We start from the raw sequence: 13,684 nt of genomic DNA, 5'->3' as shown, positions 1-13,684 counted from the left end.
TTAAGTTTTCACAAAACAAAGCACATCCTTTTAAGAAGAAACAAAGAAAAACAAAGTGAATGCTAGTCACTGAATAATAAAACTGTTCTCATAGGACATGAGCTTAAAAACTAAGTTAATTTTTTTTTTTTTAAATTGTGTGTTTCATAAGTTGCTATTAAAATTACATTGACTTTTTTCCCGAAAGAATAAAGAAGAATCTAACCATTGACCTGGTCCCCTTCTTGATTTCTTTGATTGCCTGAAAAATAAGAAAAGATTTGAAGCATTTTTATTTATTTTCTTCATTGTAATTTTAAATCTACAATCTCATTAAAGTTCAAGGCAAGGAACACCGGTAGAAAAGGCAAAGTTGAAAGGATCACAAGCCCAAAAAACACTTAATATAAAATACAAGAACAGAGGGAAAGATTAACAGTCACACTGACAAGACACAAGGGGAAGCATGAGACCACACACACACACACACACACACACACACACACACACACACAACACACACACACACACACACACACACACACCACACACACACAAGTGTGTTTTGCTATCTTTGTGGGGAATTTCCATTGACTTCCATTCATTTCTACAGCCTAAACCTTACCTTTACCCTTTTCCTAACCCTAACCATCACATACCTAACCCTAACCCTAACCTAAACTCAATTCATACCTTAGCCCTAACTCTGACCCCTGACCCAAAAACAGGGTTTCCCCTTGTGGGGACAAGGTTCCAGTCCCCACAAGGAGCAATTGGTCCCCACAACATAGTATATGTCAGGAAAATTGTCCCCACAAGGTATTATAACACACACACACACACACACACACACACACACACACACACACACACACACACACACACACACACACACACACACACACACACACAGATGGAAGCTTGAATGTCTATGATAATAACAAAAACTAATAAGAGAGAAAGACATACATTATGTTGTACAGGGCACTAACACATTACACAAATAGGAGCTGTGCAGCCATGGAATCCATGCCATGAAGTTCCCAGAATACGTTTTTTTGTCCTGATACAGTTTTCCTTCATCACTTTGATGAAGTTCTCGCATCAGCAACACATTTCCCATCCACATCAGCATTTCTCTGTGTTTCTACACACAGTTATTCTTTCTACGAATACTGTACTTTTCTCTGAATCTTACAAATGGTCAAAAGTTTGTACTTTGTGAGTCAGAACTTCAGAGGTCTCAGTGTCCAGCATTGCATTTATGTTTTCAAGCAAATCACTTAATTTTTTTTTTGTCAAATATGTGAGAAAGAGCAGGGCCGGAGTGAATTTGTTCTTCAACTGAAAGCAAATAAAAACATATGCTGTCATCATGGACTACAGGTGCATGTTATGGCTCTGCTAATTACACACAAGCATGTACTATACATACTCATGGCCACTTCATTAGATATACCATCTTAGTACCAAGTTGGTCCTCCTTTAGTCTTCAGAACACAGATTCAGATTAAAAAAAAAAAAAAAAACTGCTGGTAACATTCCTCAGAAATTTTGGTCCACATTAACATGACAGCATCACACAGCTGCTGCAGATTTGATAACTGTATATCCATGATATGAATCTCCCATTCCTGCACATCCCAGAGGTGCTATACTGGATTCAGATCTGGTGATTGTGGAGGCCATTTGAATACAGTTGTGTTCAAGAAAACAATGCAATTTTGTTGAGCTCATGCAAACTGTAACCTCGGTTTTCTGTTCTTAGCTACACTTCTGCTGCTTTAGCCCACCCTTTAGGGTATAAAATGCTCTTCTGCATATCTTGGTTCTAACAATTACTTATTTGACTTACAATCAGCACAACGCAGTCTGGCCATCCCCCTCTGACCTACACAAGGCATGAGATGGTTGTGGGTGAAAATTGTAGTAAAGCAGCCAGTTTGTGAAATTCTTAGACCAGCACATCTGGCACTAACAATGACACCACATTCAAAGTAATTTGGAACTTCATCAGGTTATCTCCACAAGTCTACAAGCCGAAATGTACTGGGTTGTTGCCATGTGATTGGCTATAGGTGTGATACGATTTTTCCTCAGTTGCTTTAATCAATCACTCAACACAGTTCTCAAACAATTAAGGCATTTTCATAACACAGGCTCTTTGCCCAATACCTACCTAATATCAATACCATTATCAATACCTTACCTTGGAATAGTACTGAAATAATGTGGACCTAATGTAAAAAATGTTTAGACAAAAAAGTAAATGCTAAGGATTTATTTGAAACTTTACAAATTGTTTAAAACCAAGAAACAGCCAAATAATACCTGTGAAACTGTATGCATCAGTAAACAAAGAAATCTGCTCGGGTTTTCCACACAGCAACATCTAGGGTTTACAGAGAATGGTCTGAGAAAGAGGAAAATATCCAGTAGTAGTATCAGTTCTCTGGGTGAAAACTGATGCCAGAGGTCACCTTGGAGAATGTTTCCAGCACCTGGGTAAATCTATGCCAAAACAAAATAAGGCAACAGGGGCTCCAACCCAGTACTAACAGAGAGGTGTATCTAATACAGTGGTTGATGCTTGTATGTAATTAGCAATGCAGTGACATGCACCTGTGACACAAGGGTACTCTCTTCTGAGAATATGCTCATATTTGTTTTCAATTGAAGGGCGGCTTTCCTATTACCACTGACAGTCTATGACTTGCCTTGCTCTTTCATGCATATTTGAAAAATGAAGTAATTAGATCGAAAACACATGAAATGCTGGACAGCATTAAGGAAAATTAGAGCTCTAGAGTTCTGAAGGGTAGGTAACAGAAACTGTTTTGATGAGTTGTGAGGTTCAGACGAGAAGTGCATCAACACAATAACAAGTATCTTTTGCAGTGAAGAAACTATAGCAGTGTGCTAAAAAACAATGAGAAAATGCTTGTGTGGGTGGGAAATGCATTACTGATAAGAGAACTGCATTAAGAGTAGTGAGAATGCAGCAAATCAATTGAGAGATACTGTAACATGTTCAACAGTTGCAGGTGAGTTTCTGTCGTGTGAATTTATTGAACTATGCAGTAGTTGGTGAACACTTCCTCTTTACAACCATACTATTTACAGCTGATCACTGAATACCTATGAGAATGACCCATTCTTTCCCAAATGTTTGTAAAGGCTGACTGCATGGCTAAATGCCTGACTTGTGGGCTGGTTGGTTCGTTGGTTTAGTAGGTAGGTGGGTAGAAATTTTCAGAGCCTGCAACTGTTATTGTCAGTGCTTTTGCAACCAGGAATTTATGAAGAGTGCCAATTAATTCTGCACCAATATGGACTTTTTTATTTTGCTCAGTAGCTTTTGGACAGTTTACTAATTTATGGTTTTTATTTGTTTGTATTTATTTAAAAAAATTCAATCCTGAATTATGTGCTACAAAAACGACTCTTAAATTCAGCACAATTCATATCTCACCTCATGCAAAAGAGCAGAAAATAAGATGAGTTTACATTTAGATACAAGTGCAGATGTTATGAAAATCAACACAAATAGGAGACCAATAATACACTAGTGCATGAAAGCTGAAATACAATTAATTACAAAGATGAATATAAAAATTATAAAGAAAACTTATAAACATGCAAAAACTATTAAAAGCCCTCTTGCCTTTAATCAGAATGAAGTAAAGGAACCGTAGCAGAAACATACACAATGAAAAACTGTATTCACCAAATATCCAAAAAAAAAAAAAAAAACTCACCTGCAAGACCATCAGAAGGAGCATTACTACATGCTGTAATCAATAAATAAATTACTATATTAATCACAGGTTTTGAGAGAAATTGCATGTGCTCTAAAATATTTTTTTCTATTTACCTTCTTTCTTGATTTTGGAGCTCTGCAGCACGTTTCCTGAAGGTGAAAGGAAAATCTCAGAGGATTGTTTTTTTTTTTACTGGAAATGTTTATTGTCCTTCAAAGTACTGAAGTGACTGATTTGTATTTTTTTATGATGAAAATACAGAAGAGTCCAAAGATCACAGCTGTACTGATCCCCACTACAGTGGGAATGATGATATGATTATGGTTTTCTGCACCTGCAAAAAGATAGAAGTCTTTGTGTTTTGTGAAAACTCCCAGCATACATACAGTCTTCTAAAGGTAATGTTAATGTTAAGATATTATTAAATCATTCAAGTGTAAGATTCCACAATATATTGTATACAGTAATGTCTGGAAAGAATACACCGAAAGGATCTCACGTTTTACGTAGAGTGTTAAAGTTTCGGACGATGTCTTCCTTCCGTGAAATTCAGCTGTGCAGGTCAGCTCGCTGAAGTCATCGGCTTCCTCAGGAACAAATGTCAGGGTGGACTGTGTCTCCCAGTTGCCATGTTTAATGTCTTTATGATGCACAATGATCCCGTCTGCAGTCTTCCGATTCCATGTGAGTTTAGGAACATGGGTGGGGCAGGTGTGCATGACTGAACAGGTGACAGTGTAAGGCTGTCCTTGAATAACTCTTTCTGGTTTAATCAGTGTAGGCTTTGGAGGATTAGCTGAAAATGAAAAAAGGTAGATATAAAGTATGATACAAAGTTATGTAACAGAAAAGTGGTATAGATATTTGAAGTGATGGAACGTTGGTAACATACGGATCAAGTTCAACTCGACGCAGTCGTCAACAAAGGAGAACTTGTCCTTGGTGGGTTCATTGTCTTCTGTTCGCACTAGTTCAACCCGGAAACAGAAAGGGCCGTTGTCATAATATTTAATGGCAGTTATTTCTAAGGTGCAGTTGTTCTGACCCAGATGTCCCAACATCCTTGTTCTACCCTTGAAGTTGTCGAGGATCTTTGTTGGATCCTCGTCATAGACGTTATCTGTTCTTTTGCCTTTAGAGTGCCAGATCCCTCTCAGTCTGGAGCTGGGCAGGTTTCCTCCAGTATGAGAGAATGAACATGGCACCACAACACAGGACGTTACCAGAGCGTCGATGTTTTTTACAACATTGACCTTCCATTCGTCACCAAACACGGGGCTGCAAACAACTGAAAGAGAATTTTTGGAATTACAAAGAAAAAATTATTTATATTGAATTTGACTTTTTTTCTTTAAATTAACCAGAGTGTAGAGCATTTTTAAATGATCATGAAGAAATAAATGACTAATCATGTTACCTTCTAAAAGCAGACAAGTTATTATAACTTTTGTCTTCTTGTCCATGCTTCTCAAAGGTTTCCTTTGTGTAATATGCTGCAGGAACAATTAAATGTAGTTACATGGGACGAGCACAAGCAATTTACAACACAACACAGGAAGCTAAGGTCTCTGAAGATTCCTCTGGTCTCCTACACAAATCTTGTCAATTCCCCTCATTACAGATATAACTCATTTCCTACCATTATTATTAAATAGCCCTTCACCAGCTAAATTACATAATCAGTTATAAAACTACTACACCTAGTTTCCTAATCTCATCTTTGGACGCCTCATCTTTACCAGACCCTGTGATTCTGCACGGCCAGAAAAAGTTTCATAATGACCAAATTTCTACACCCAGGCTCAATAATCTAATTACTTTGTCCTGTGTTTGCGCATATTTCAGGATGTAAGAGGGGCAGTTTGAGCTCTTGCTGACAGAGCTGGGCTCACATCTGAGGAGGCAGAGAAATAATGTCATAGAACTAATTGGCTGGGGGCAGTATCTAGGTCTGTGTCTGACGTACAATAGTATTATTTTACTGTTTCATTGCACATTCAGTTCCGGTGCACATTTTGAGTTATGAGCACACTTGTTGCCAAATGCAGTCTGATTGATCAGATCAGTTTTCTTAAATGCAAAAAACTGGAAAAACTGAACTTGATGAAAAAATAAATGCTGCAAATTTTGTCCTGCAAAATTATGTGGTCGGTGTGAACATCTGCATTAAGAACTGGTGACTCCAAAAATTTTTTGAATGCACAAAATATTTGCATAAATTTTACGCGTCTAATGTGTAAAGGTCTTGAGGCCAGTTTTAACAGCAGATCTTTATCTAATAAATCGTTTATTCTTAACGATATTGTCAGTTCTCAAAAATTAGACATTTTCCATATCATTGAGACTTGGATCATGCAGGGAACTGCTGTCCTCTTGTAGAATTTTGATTACCTACTCACTGCTCACCCCTCCAATGGCGACCTTCTCTCTGAATCAAACGGCGCCCTCACCTCCCTCTCTCAGGATGTCCCTCTCTGGAAGACTATAATAAGCTCCCTCAATCCCAGTAACTTCACAAATATCCTAGTAGAAGATATCGGACTGCTGGATTAACCCATCTCCTCTCTGTCCAGTGGACTCCTTTCCCCCAGACCTGGTAAGAATCTTCCCTTTTCTCTCATGACCTCACTGTTGCTACCTACCTTCCTAGAGTGAAATAAAACCTGTTAACGCTCATTTGTGTGTCACTTCCTCACTCACTGCTCACAATCTGTCAGATGTGGCCCCCATCTCTCCACCACACTCACACTCAGGTACTGGTTCCCCTCAAGGTTACATGCTCAGTATTCTACTGTACACCCTTTATACATATGAGTGTGCCCCAATACACTCAGCCAACATCATCATCAAATATGTGGATGACACCACCGTGGTTGGGCTCCTCTCAGATGTGGATGAGGTGGAAAAACTGTCCCATTGGTGCTCGGTGAAAAACCTGACACTGAATGTTCTACCCTCTGACCTCCCTGGAGGCCATATCGAGAACCTGCTTCCTCAGGAGAATCCGCACAGTCGCAGGAGACCGCTCACTTCCTGCCCATCACTTGTTTCCCCTGTTACCCTCTGGACAGCATTTCAGGTCAATTAAATCACACACTACTAGACTCACCAACAGTTTCTTCCCCTGGGCCATACGGACTGTAAATAAACAATTACCATAACACCCCACCCCACCCCATAAATTGCAGATTGCTGCCTGATTCACTGTTTTTACAGCCGTGTATTTGAGTAGTAACTTACAGTTTTGGTATTTATTTGTTTTTCACTGTATTTATTTATTTATTTTATCATTTCCTATAAAATTGAGTGCACAGAGACTTTACTTGAGTGGAGCACCCACAATTTCATTGTACTACCATCTACAATGACAATAAAGGACTATTCTATTCTATTGTATTCTGTTCTATTCTATTCATTAGTTCTGGATTTGAGTTCAGAATAACAATTGACTGAGAGCTCATGCGCTCATGGAAGACCCAAATAATACTGAAAACACAAAATATATTTAAAATATGACACCAGATCTGCCTGTGCGGACCAGGGTTATAATAGTTTTGGATTTTACATTATGGTTTAGTTTTAGTTCGTTTTAAAGTTTTTTCTCTAATTCAGTTAGTTTTAGTTAGTTTTCAGAGTGGTTTTGTTTTTATTTTTGGTTTAATGCTTAGTTTTAGTTTTAGTTCAGGTGCAAGATTTTTTCAAACGACGGAGACCTGAGCTGAAGCGTTGAAGCAACAAATTTCTGTCGAGGATTTTTTATAATGGAATTATTCGAATTACTCGAGGAATCATTGCAGCTCTAACTAAGATTGTTCTTTACAAATTAAAGCAACCATTTTCTCCTCTTCGTGTCAGTGGGATATCTGGACATGCATACTTCTTTTTTTCTCTCTGAGCACAGCATTCCCAGGCAGCACAGCACACAACAGTGGAGACTCATGAGGATAATGGGAAAAAAGGGACACACAAAAACTGTGTGAAATCCTATTCATTTTTCTAGCTTTTTACAGATTTACATCCATAATATTATAGATTTACACCTAATAAACTACAGCAGATTAACGGTTGATTTTACTCTTCTGCTTTGAGAGCTGATTTAGATTTCAGTAAAGCAGTTTAGTTTAGACTCCTGTTGATTTAGACTTCTGTATCCAAATCAAGCCTTTTATTTGATTATTTATTTTTGGTCTGTTTTTTATTATTATTATTATTTATTTATTTTTGGTTTTGTTTTCGGAGGCGAACATATTTGTCCGTCAAGTTTTCCACTTCTTTGCACATTTCCTCACGTCCACCCCAAAGGTTTCGCAATCACCCAGGGTATTATCATCGTTTCCTCTTACGTCGCGATGATGAACGTTATTCTGATCCAAACTAAAGCCACGGCGAAAAAGTAGCAAAAAAAAAAAAGAAGAAAAAGCTGCATCGATAGTTAGATTACCAAGTCGGTGCACCCGAGGTTTCCTGAGCCCAGGGTTTCTGGTAAATCGAAAGTTTCTCCTTTCGGTCGGATCGCTACAACGCCCACATCCCTGACATCGCAGCAATGCGCCGATCTGCTCCTTTTTATGCTAAAAGTGCTGTCGCACAGTGCATATTCTGATCTATTTTATTGTCATATCAGTGCTATCTTACCTGACTTTGCTGCTTTCTGTCTGAATTGTTTGTGTCTCCAAAACACTTCGACAATAGCTTTTCGAATCACCCACTTCACTGGAACGCCACAAGAAAATGGAGTCTTCCTACTAAATTTAAAATATAACCAAGATAGCGAAGGGAAAAGCTCCTGAAAAAAAAAACAAAAAAAAAAACAAAAAAAAACTACCGTATTTTCCGGACTATGAGTCGCACTTGTTTTCATAGTTTGGCCGGGGGTGCAACCTATACTCCGGAGCGACTTATATGTGAAATTATTAACACATTAAACAGAATACTCCAGACACTTGACATCTCTGTGAACCGGGGCGTTAAGGCAGTCTTGCGTAACCTGTGGGAGCAGTGGATGATGGATGGAGAGCACAGCTTCACAGCAACAGGGAGAATGCGCCACCCAACTTTCCTGGAAGTCATTGGATAGATCAACAAAACATGGGCTTCAGTGACAACCGAAACCATCCTGTCGGGATTCAGAAAGGCCAGAATAATAGTGATCGGTTTCGGTACCGCGGTGAAGTTAGTTTCAAGTTGGATATTGGATATTCAAGCTCCGCAGAGTTAGCTGTATCTAGCTCGCAGTTGATCCGATTCAGGGACTCAGATTTCGGCCAGCGCTCTCTGCCGCTCCCGGTTCTCTCGCGCGGAGGTTAACTTAGGGACTATCAATAAATTTCCGAACCAAACATTCTTGAGAAACAAAAATCAATAAATTCCTTATCTTGTCACCACCTGTGAGGAAACTAATATCAAATCATGCCAATAAATTACATCGGTGAGGTACACACATTTTTATCCCATTTTAAGCCTTTTTATATTTTTAAGGATTTTTTATAGCCAAAAATTGTGATTTTTCCTCAATAGCTTCCAGGTCATGTGACCCACAAACTCAAATCTGTGTGAGATTATTCTACTACACTAGGCAAATGAGGCACACTCATTTTCTTTCCATTTTAAACCTTTTTATATTTTTTTAGAATTTATTTATCCAAAAACTGAGATTTTTCTTCAATAGTTTCCAGGTAGTTTCGCTCTCTCTCGCTCTCGCTCTCACTCTCTCTCTCTCGTTGCTGACGGGACGTGGCCAGCCTGCGTCTCCTCCCACCAAACCAGCTGCTGCAGGAGGCTGTCGCACACCTGTTCCTGATGTGGCCATCAGGACCCCTTCTTAAGCCGTTGGATGGCATCTAGTCTTCGCTGGATCGTTGACTGAGCAAGCGTTAGTTTGGCTATCTCAGATTCTCGCCTGCACGTACTGGTTATGCGCTAACCTGTTCTTTTTTCTTGTCTCGTGTCTCAGAAACTGTGAGAAGAGGGAGAGACCCGTGTCCAGGAGATTAGAACCGAGAAAGGCATTCGGACCCCACTGGAAATCCCGCAGCCCCTAGCCCCTGATTCCTTGCATTATTCCGTTGTCACTTTTGTTGCCAATAAACCACCTTTTACCTTCCTCCGGAGTCTGCGTTGTCGAGTCCACCCACCTTGTCCCTATGACAGGTAATCTGACCCACAAACTCAAAATCTGAGTGACATTATTCTGCTACACTGGACAGATGAGGCACACTCATTTTCTTTCCATTTTAAGCCTTTTTACATTTTTTAGCAATTTGTTATGTGAAAAAATATGATTTTTCTTCAATAGCTTCCAGGCCATGTGTCCCACAAACTCAAAATCTTTCTGAAATTATTCTGCTACACTAGGCATATGAGGCACACTCATTGTCTTTCCATTTTAAGCCTTTTTATATTTTTTAGCAATTTTTTATGTGAAAAATTCTGATTTTTCTTTAATAGTTTCCAGGTCATGTGACCCACTGACTCAAAATCTGTGTGAAATTATTCTGCTACACTAGGCAAATGAGGCACACTCATTTTCTTTCCATTTTAAGCCTTTTTACATTTTTTAGGATTTTTTTATCCAAAAATTGAGATTTTTCTTCAATAGCTTCCAGGTCATGTGACCCAGTGACACAATACTATCAAATTATTCTAACATAGTCTCTTAATAAAGTTTTAAAAATTCACATTAATGCCATGATAGACGAAAACTACAGTAATTTGAAGTGACATGTAGTACAAATACTTAACACTAGGTGGCTCTAACTCAAACCATCACAACAATCATGATTTATTTCCAAGGACAGAGAAAAGCGTGGAAGTAAAAACTAGCATTTGGCAAAGCATTTTCCCACTGTTACTAATAATGGGTCATTTTAGAAAAGAAAACACAAACACAAATCTTTGGCAAAAAGCTGGGGGTGTACATGCCATTACTCAGTGTTGTATTTCTTTGGGTTTTAGTGAGGAAGTTGTAACTCATGAACAGTGGTTATCTCTTGTTATTGCTCTGTTTTAAACAAATGAGAAAAGTTATTTAAAGTGGCTGAAGGTCATATGGTCTGCAGATCGACAAGGAATTCGGACAAAGGTGCTTAATGCAGGTAATGTTACATTTTATTAGCTTGTATTTTGATTTTTACTAGCCCCTAAAGGGATACTGAAGAATAAAAATAATAATAATAAAAAAAAATTTCTCGTGCGCACCAGATAGTATCTCATGCGCACGAGATCAGCTAAGTACCAGATAGTATGTGATGTGCACGATAAAATATCTAGTGCGCACGAAAAATTTATTTTAGATGTTATCCTTCAATGTCCCTGTTTTTTCTTCAATGTTCCTTTAGGGCTCTGTATATTTGTGTTTTACTGTACGTATGTGTGTAAAACAAAAATCTGCACCTAATAACATTTCATTTCGGTAGGTAGAGAAATCAGTGACGAGGGCAATGTTAAGGGCTCCATTCCAAACAGAGTCAGTGAGAAAAAAAATGAAGTAAAGAGTAGTACAGAACAAGAGGTTTCCTCTGACTATACAGGACAACATACCAGTGAGGACAGGGACCAGTCACAGGGCAAAACAGAAATCCATCAAAACCAGCCACAGTCAGAACAGCAGACAGGAAACGAGGACAGAACAGAGGACACAGATGATGGAACAGAGAACAGGACACAGATGATGGAACAGAGAACAGAACAGAGGACGGAAAAGGCACAAAATCAAAGAGAAAACCAATGAAGACAAGGGACAGAAAAGGACAACCAAAGTGACCACAGAGAGTGCAATGCAGGGCCTAAAAATTCAAATTATGATAACAAGGAAACAGTGGACGAAAATAAAACCAAAACATGGGGGGAGTCAACTACGTCCCCCTTGGACTGACACACTGTATCATCAGTTCATGGAAAAGAATCCATGCTGTACACTTTCTTTTAAGTACCAGCATGTGAAAATGGACAACAGTCGTAAGAAGAAGTCGCCATTTTTTCATGCTGCTGCAAAATGCACTTTTAATGGATGCAATGCAATGTACACTTTTAGAAAAAAAAGGATTCCCAAATCAGAAGACAAAAAAACCTGTTTTACAGTGAAACGCTTTGGTGAGGTCACACACCATAAGAAACATAGACGATTCAGGCCAGCTAAATACCTGAGAAGAGGTCAGATTGGCAAAGCTTTGGCAGATGGTGTCAGCCATTACTATTACTCAATGTTGAAGCAAACACCCACTGAACAAATTATGGCTGGGAACATGACAAAAAGCCTAACCAAAGATGTACTGAAAAAAATATCGTCCGAGTTGAATAAGAGTACAAGGCTCCATGATGACATTATGCTTGAACTCATGTTAACTCAAAAAGTAATTAAAGAAACAAGTTCTCAAGCATCATCAAAAGGTTACTTTCAGCACCTTCAAATAGATCCATTTGCAGTACACCTATACGCAGACACTGGATTAAGGATTTTGGCACAACATCTAAGGCAGTCATCACCTGTTACCCTCCACCTTGATGCAACAGGCAGCGTAGTCCAGAAAATCCCAGACCAAGACAAGCAAGTTTTATATTATGTTTTAGTTTTGCCAGGCATGGGCAAGGATAAACCTCCTTTGCCTGTCATGGAACTGATCACCAACAGCCATAGTATTCCTTCCATTTCTCACTGGCTAATGGAATTCAAAAGGAAGCTGTCACACAAAACAAAAATACAAATTTCACAGGTTGAGACAGACTACAGTTGGGCTCTGATTAATAGCGTGCTTATATCTTTCAACAAGGAAGATATTTCTGTGTACCTTGCCAGAGCATTTAACATTGTGCATGGACACACTGCTGGTATGACAAACTTCACTGTGTTGCATCTGTGCTCTGCCCATATAGTTAAGGCTGTGACACAAGCATTTGGCAGAAAAACATCAGACCGAGGCATACAGGAGTATGCAACATTCTGCTTTGCATACCTACAGTACTCAACTGCCGAAGTATGCAGCTCACCATTGAGGTGTTTTATAACATGTGTGTTCTCTTTGACGCAAAAGAATGTACCCATTTGGTAAAAACAAGCCAAACCTACCTCGATAGCTGCATTTCGCAAAGCAAGAAAAACAAGGATGGAGAAAGTCAATATGTATCAGAAGCTGAGGAAATGATCACTGATAAAAGTAACAGCATTGTTGGAACGTCACCTTTCACACTTTTCAAGTGATACAGGTCCAAGCAGAGTGTGACTTTCTGTCTGATGATTCAGCCAACATTAAAAACCATTACTTTTGTCCTGGTATAATTGATGATCTACTGAAAAACTACATGGGGATCATCCCACTGTGGAGTGGTTTGTTGCTTGGAGATCTGACGCGACATGAGACACCAACAACCGGTGAAACAAACAAAACTTGCAAAACCAGAGAAACAAACTGCCATGTGGAGCTATGGTTTGGTTTGGTGAAACGAAACATCCTGGGAAAGAAGAAGTACCTCAGACCAGCAGAGTTCATCTCCAAAATGTTTTCCTCTTTACAAGGACGATATGTAGAGCACATTATGCAGCATGGTCTTCCAATGAAAGTTCTTGACAAAGCCTTCACAGTTTCTAACAAACCTGTAGATGATCATGAAGAGAAATGAAAGAAGAGGGAAAGTTCTGCTGGTCAATCTAAGTCCAAGTCCAAGTACTTCAATCCCCCGAAGAGAATACAAAATCCTAAACCTTCACAACCCACTAAACCAAAGATCAACGGAGCAGATGCCGATCAGAATAATAAAGAATCACAGGTAAATATGGTTTGACCTTCGAGGCACTATTTTTGTTAGACTTAAACAAAAAAATTTTTCCAAAAAAAATCTCCTACTACACTTATTAAATTTAAGAAAAATTATTTTTGACCTAAATTTTAAATAAGTTGCATAAGATGTGGTTAGCATAAGATGACAACTATTAACTATTTAGATCTGTA

At 38.8% G+C, this 13,684-nt stretch overlaps 1 protein-coding gene across 3 annotated transcripts; it reads right to left on the bottom strand.

The window, feature by feature from the left end:
- LOC115794779 (myelin-associated glycoprotein-like) lies at nt 1-8,497 on the bottom strand. Of its 3 annotated transcripts, none has more exons than XM_030750427.1 (7): nt 6,143-6,873; nt 5,158-5,237; nt 4,633-5,028; nt 4,240-4,536; nt 3,854-3,889; nt 3,738-3,770; nt 1-241 (listed from the first exon to the last, which is right to left on the bottom strand). In XM_030750427.1, exons 2-7 carry the CDS (start codon nt 5,201-5,203, stop codon nt 201-203), a joined length of 849 nt encoding a protein of 282 aa, XP_030606287.1. In that variant the 5' UTR covers nt 5,204-5,237; nt 6,143-6,873; the 3' UTR covers nt 1-200. The 3 variants fall into 3 exon arrangements, 1 of the variants encoding a protein (XP_030606287.1); XR_004021202.1 differs by lacking the exon at nt 6,143-6,873 and adding an exon at nt 8,376-8,497 and having other exon boundaries at nt 184-241; nt 3,854-4,074; nt 5,158-5,233; XR_004021201.1 differs by having other exon boundaries at nt 184-241; nt 3,854-4,074.
- Nucleotides 8,498-13,684: the final 5,187 nt, after the last annotated feature.

The sequence above is a fragment of the Archocentrus centrarchus genome, chromosome 16, assembly GCF_007364275.1.
Source record: "Archocentrus centrarchus isolate MPI-CPG fArcCen1 chromosome 16, fArcCen1, whole genome shotgun sequence".
NCBI classification, from domain to species: Eukaryota; Metazoa; Chordata; class Actinopteri; order Cichliformes; family Cichlidae; genus Archocentrus; species Archocentrus centrarchus.
The sequence above is the reverse complement of the archived record's forward strand: the minus strand, read 5'-3'. Positions and strand labels throughout refer to the sequence as shown.

What these genes read in the sequence shown, in the direction of transcription:
- LOC115794779 (XM_030750427.1), bottom strand. Translation starts at nt 5,203, where the DNA reads ATGGACAAGAAGACAAAAGTTATAATAACTTGTCTGCTTTTAGAAG. An exon ending in AACTTGTCTGCTTTTAGAAG is followed by an intron (nt 5,029 to 5,157) that starts GTAACATGATTA and finishes ATTCTCTTTCAG; the next exon opens with TTGTTTGCAGCCCCGTGTTT. An exon ending in CGTCGAGTTGAACTTGATCC is followed by an intron (nt 4,537 to 4,632) that starts GTATGTTACCAA and finishes TTTCATTTTCAG; the next exon opens with CTAATCCTCCAAAGCCTACA.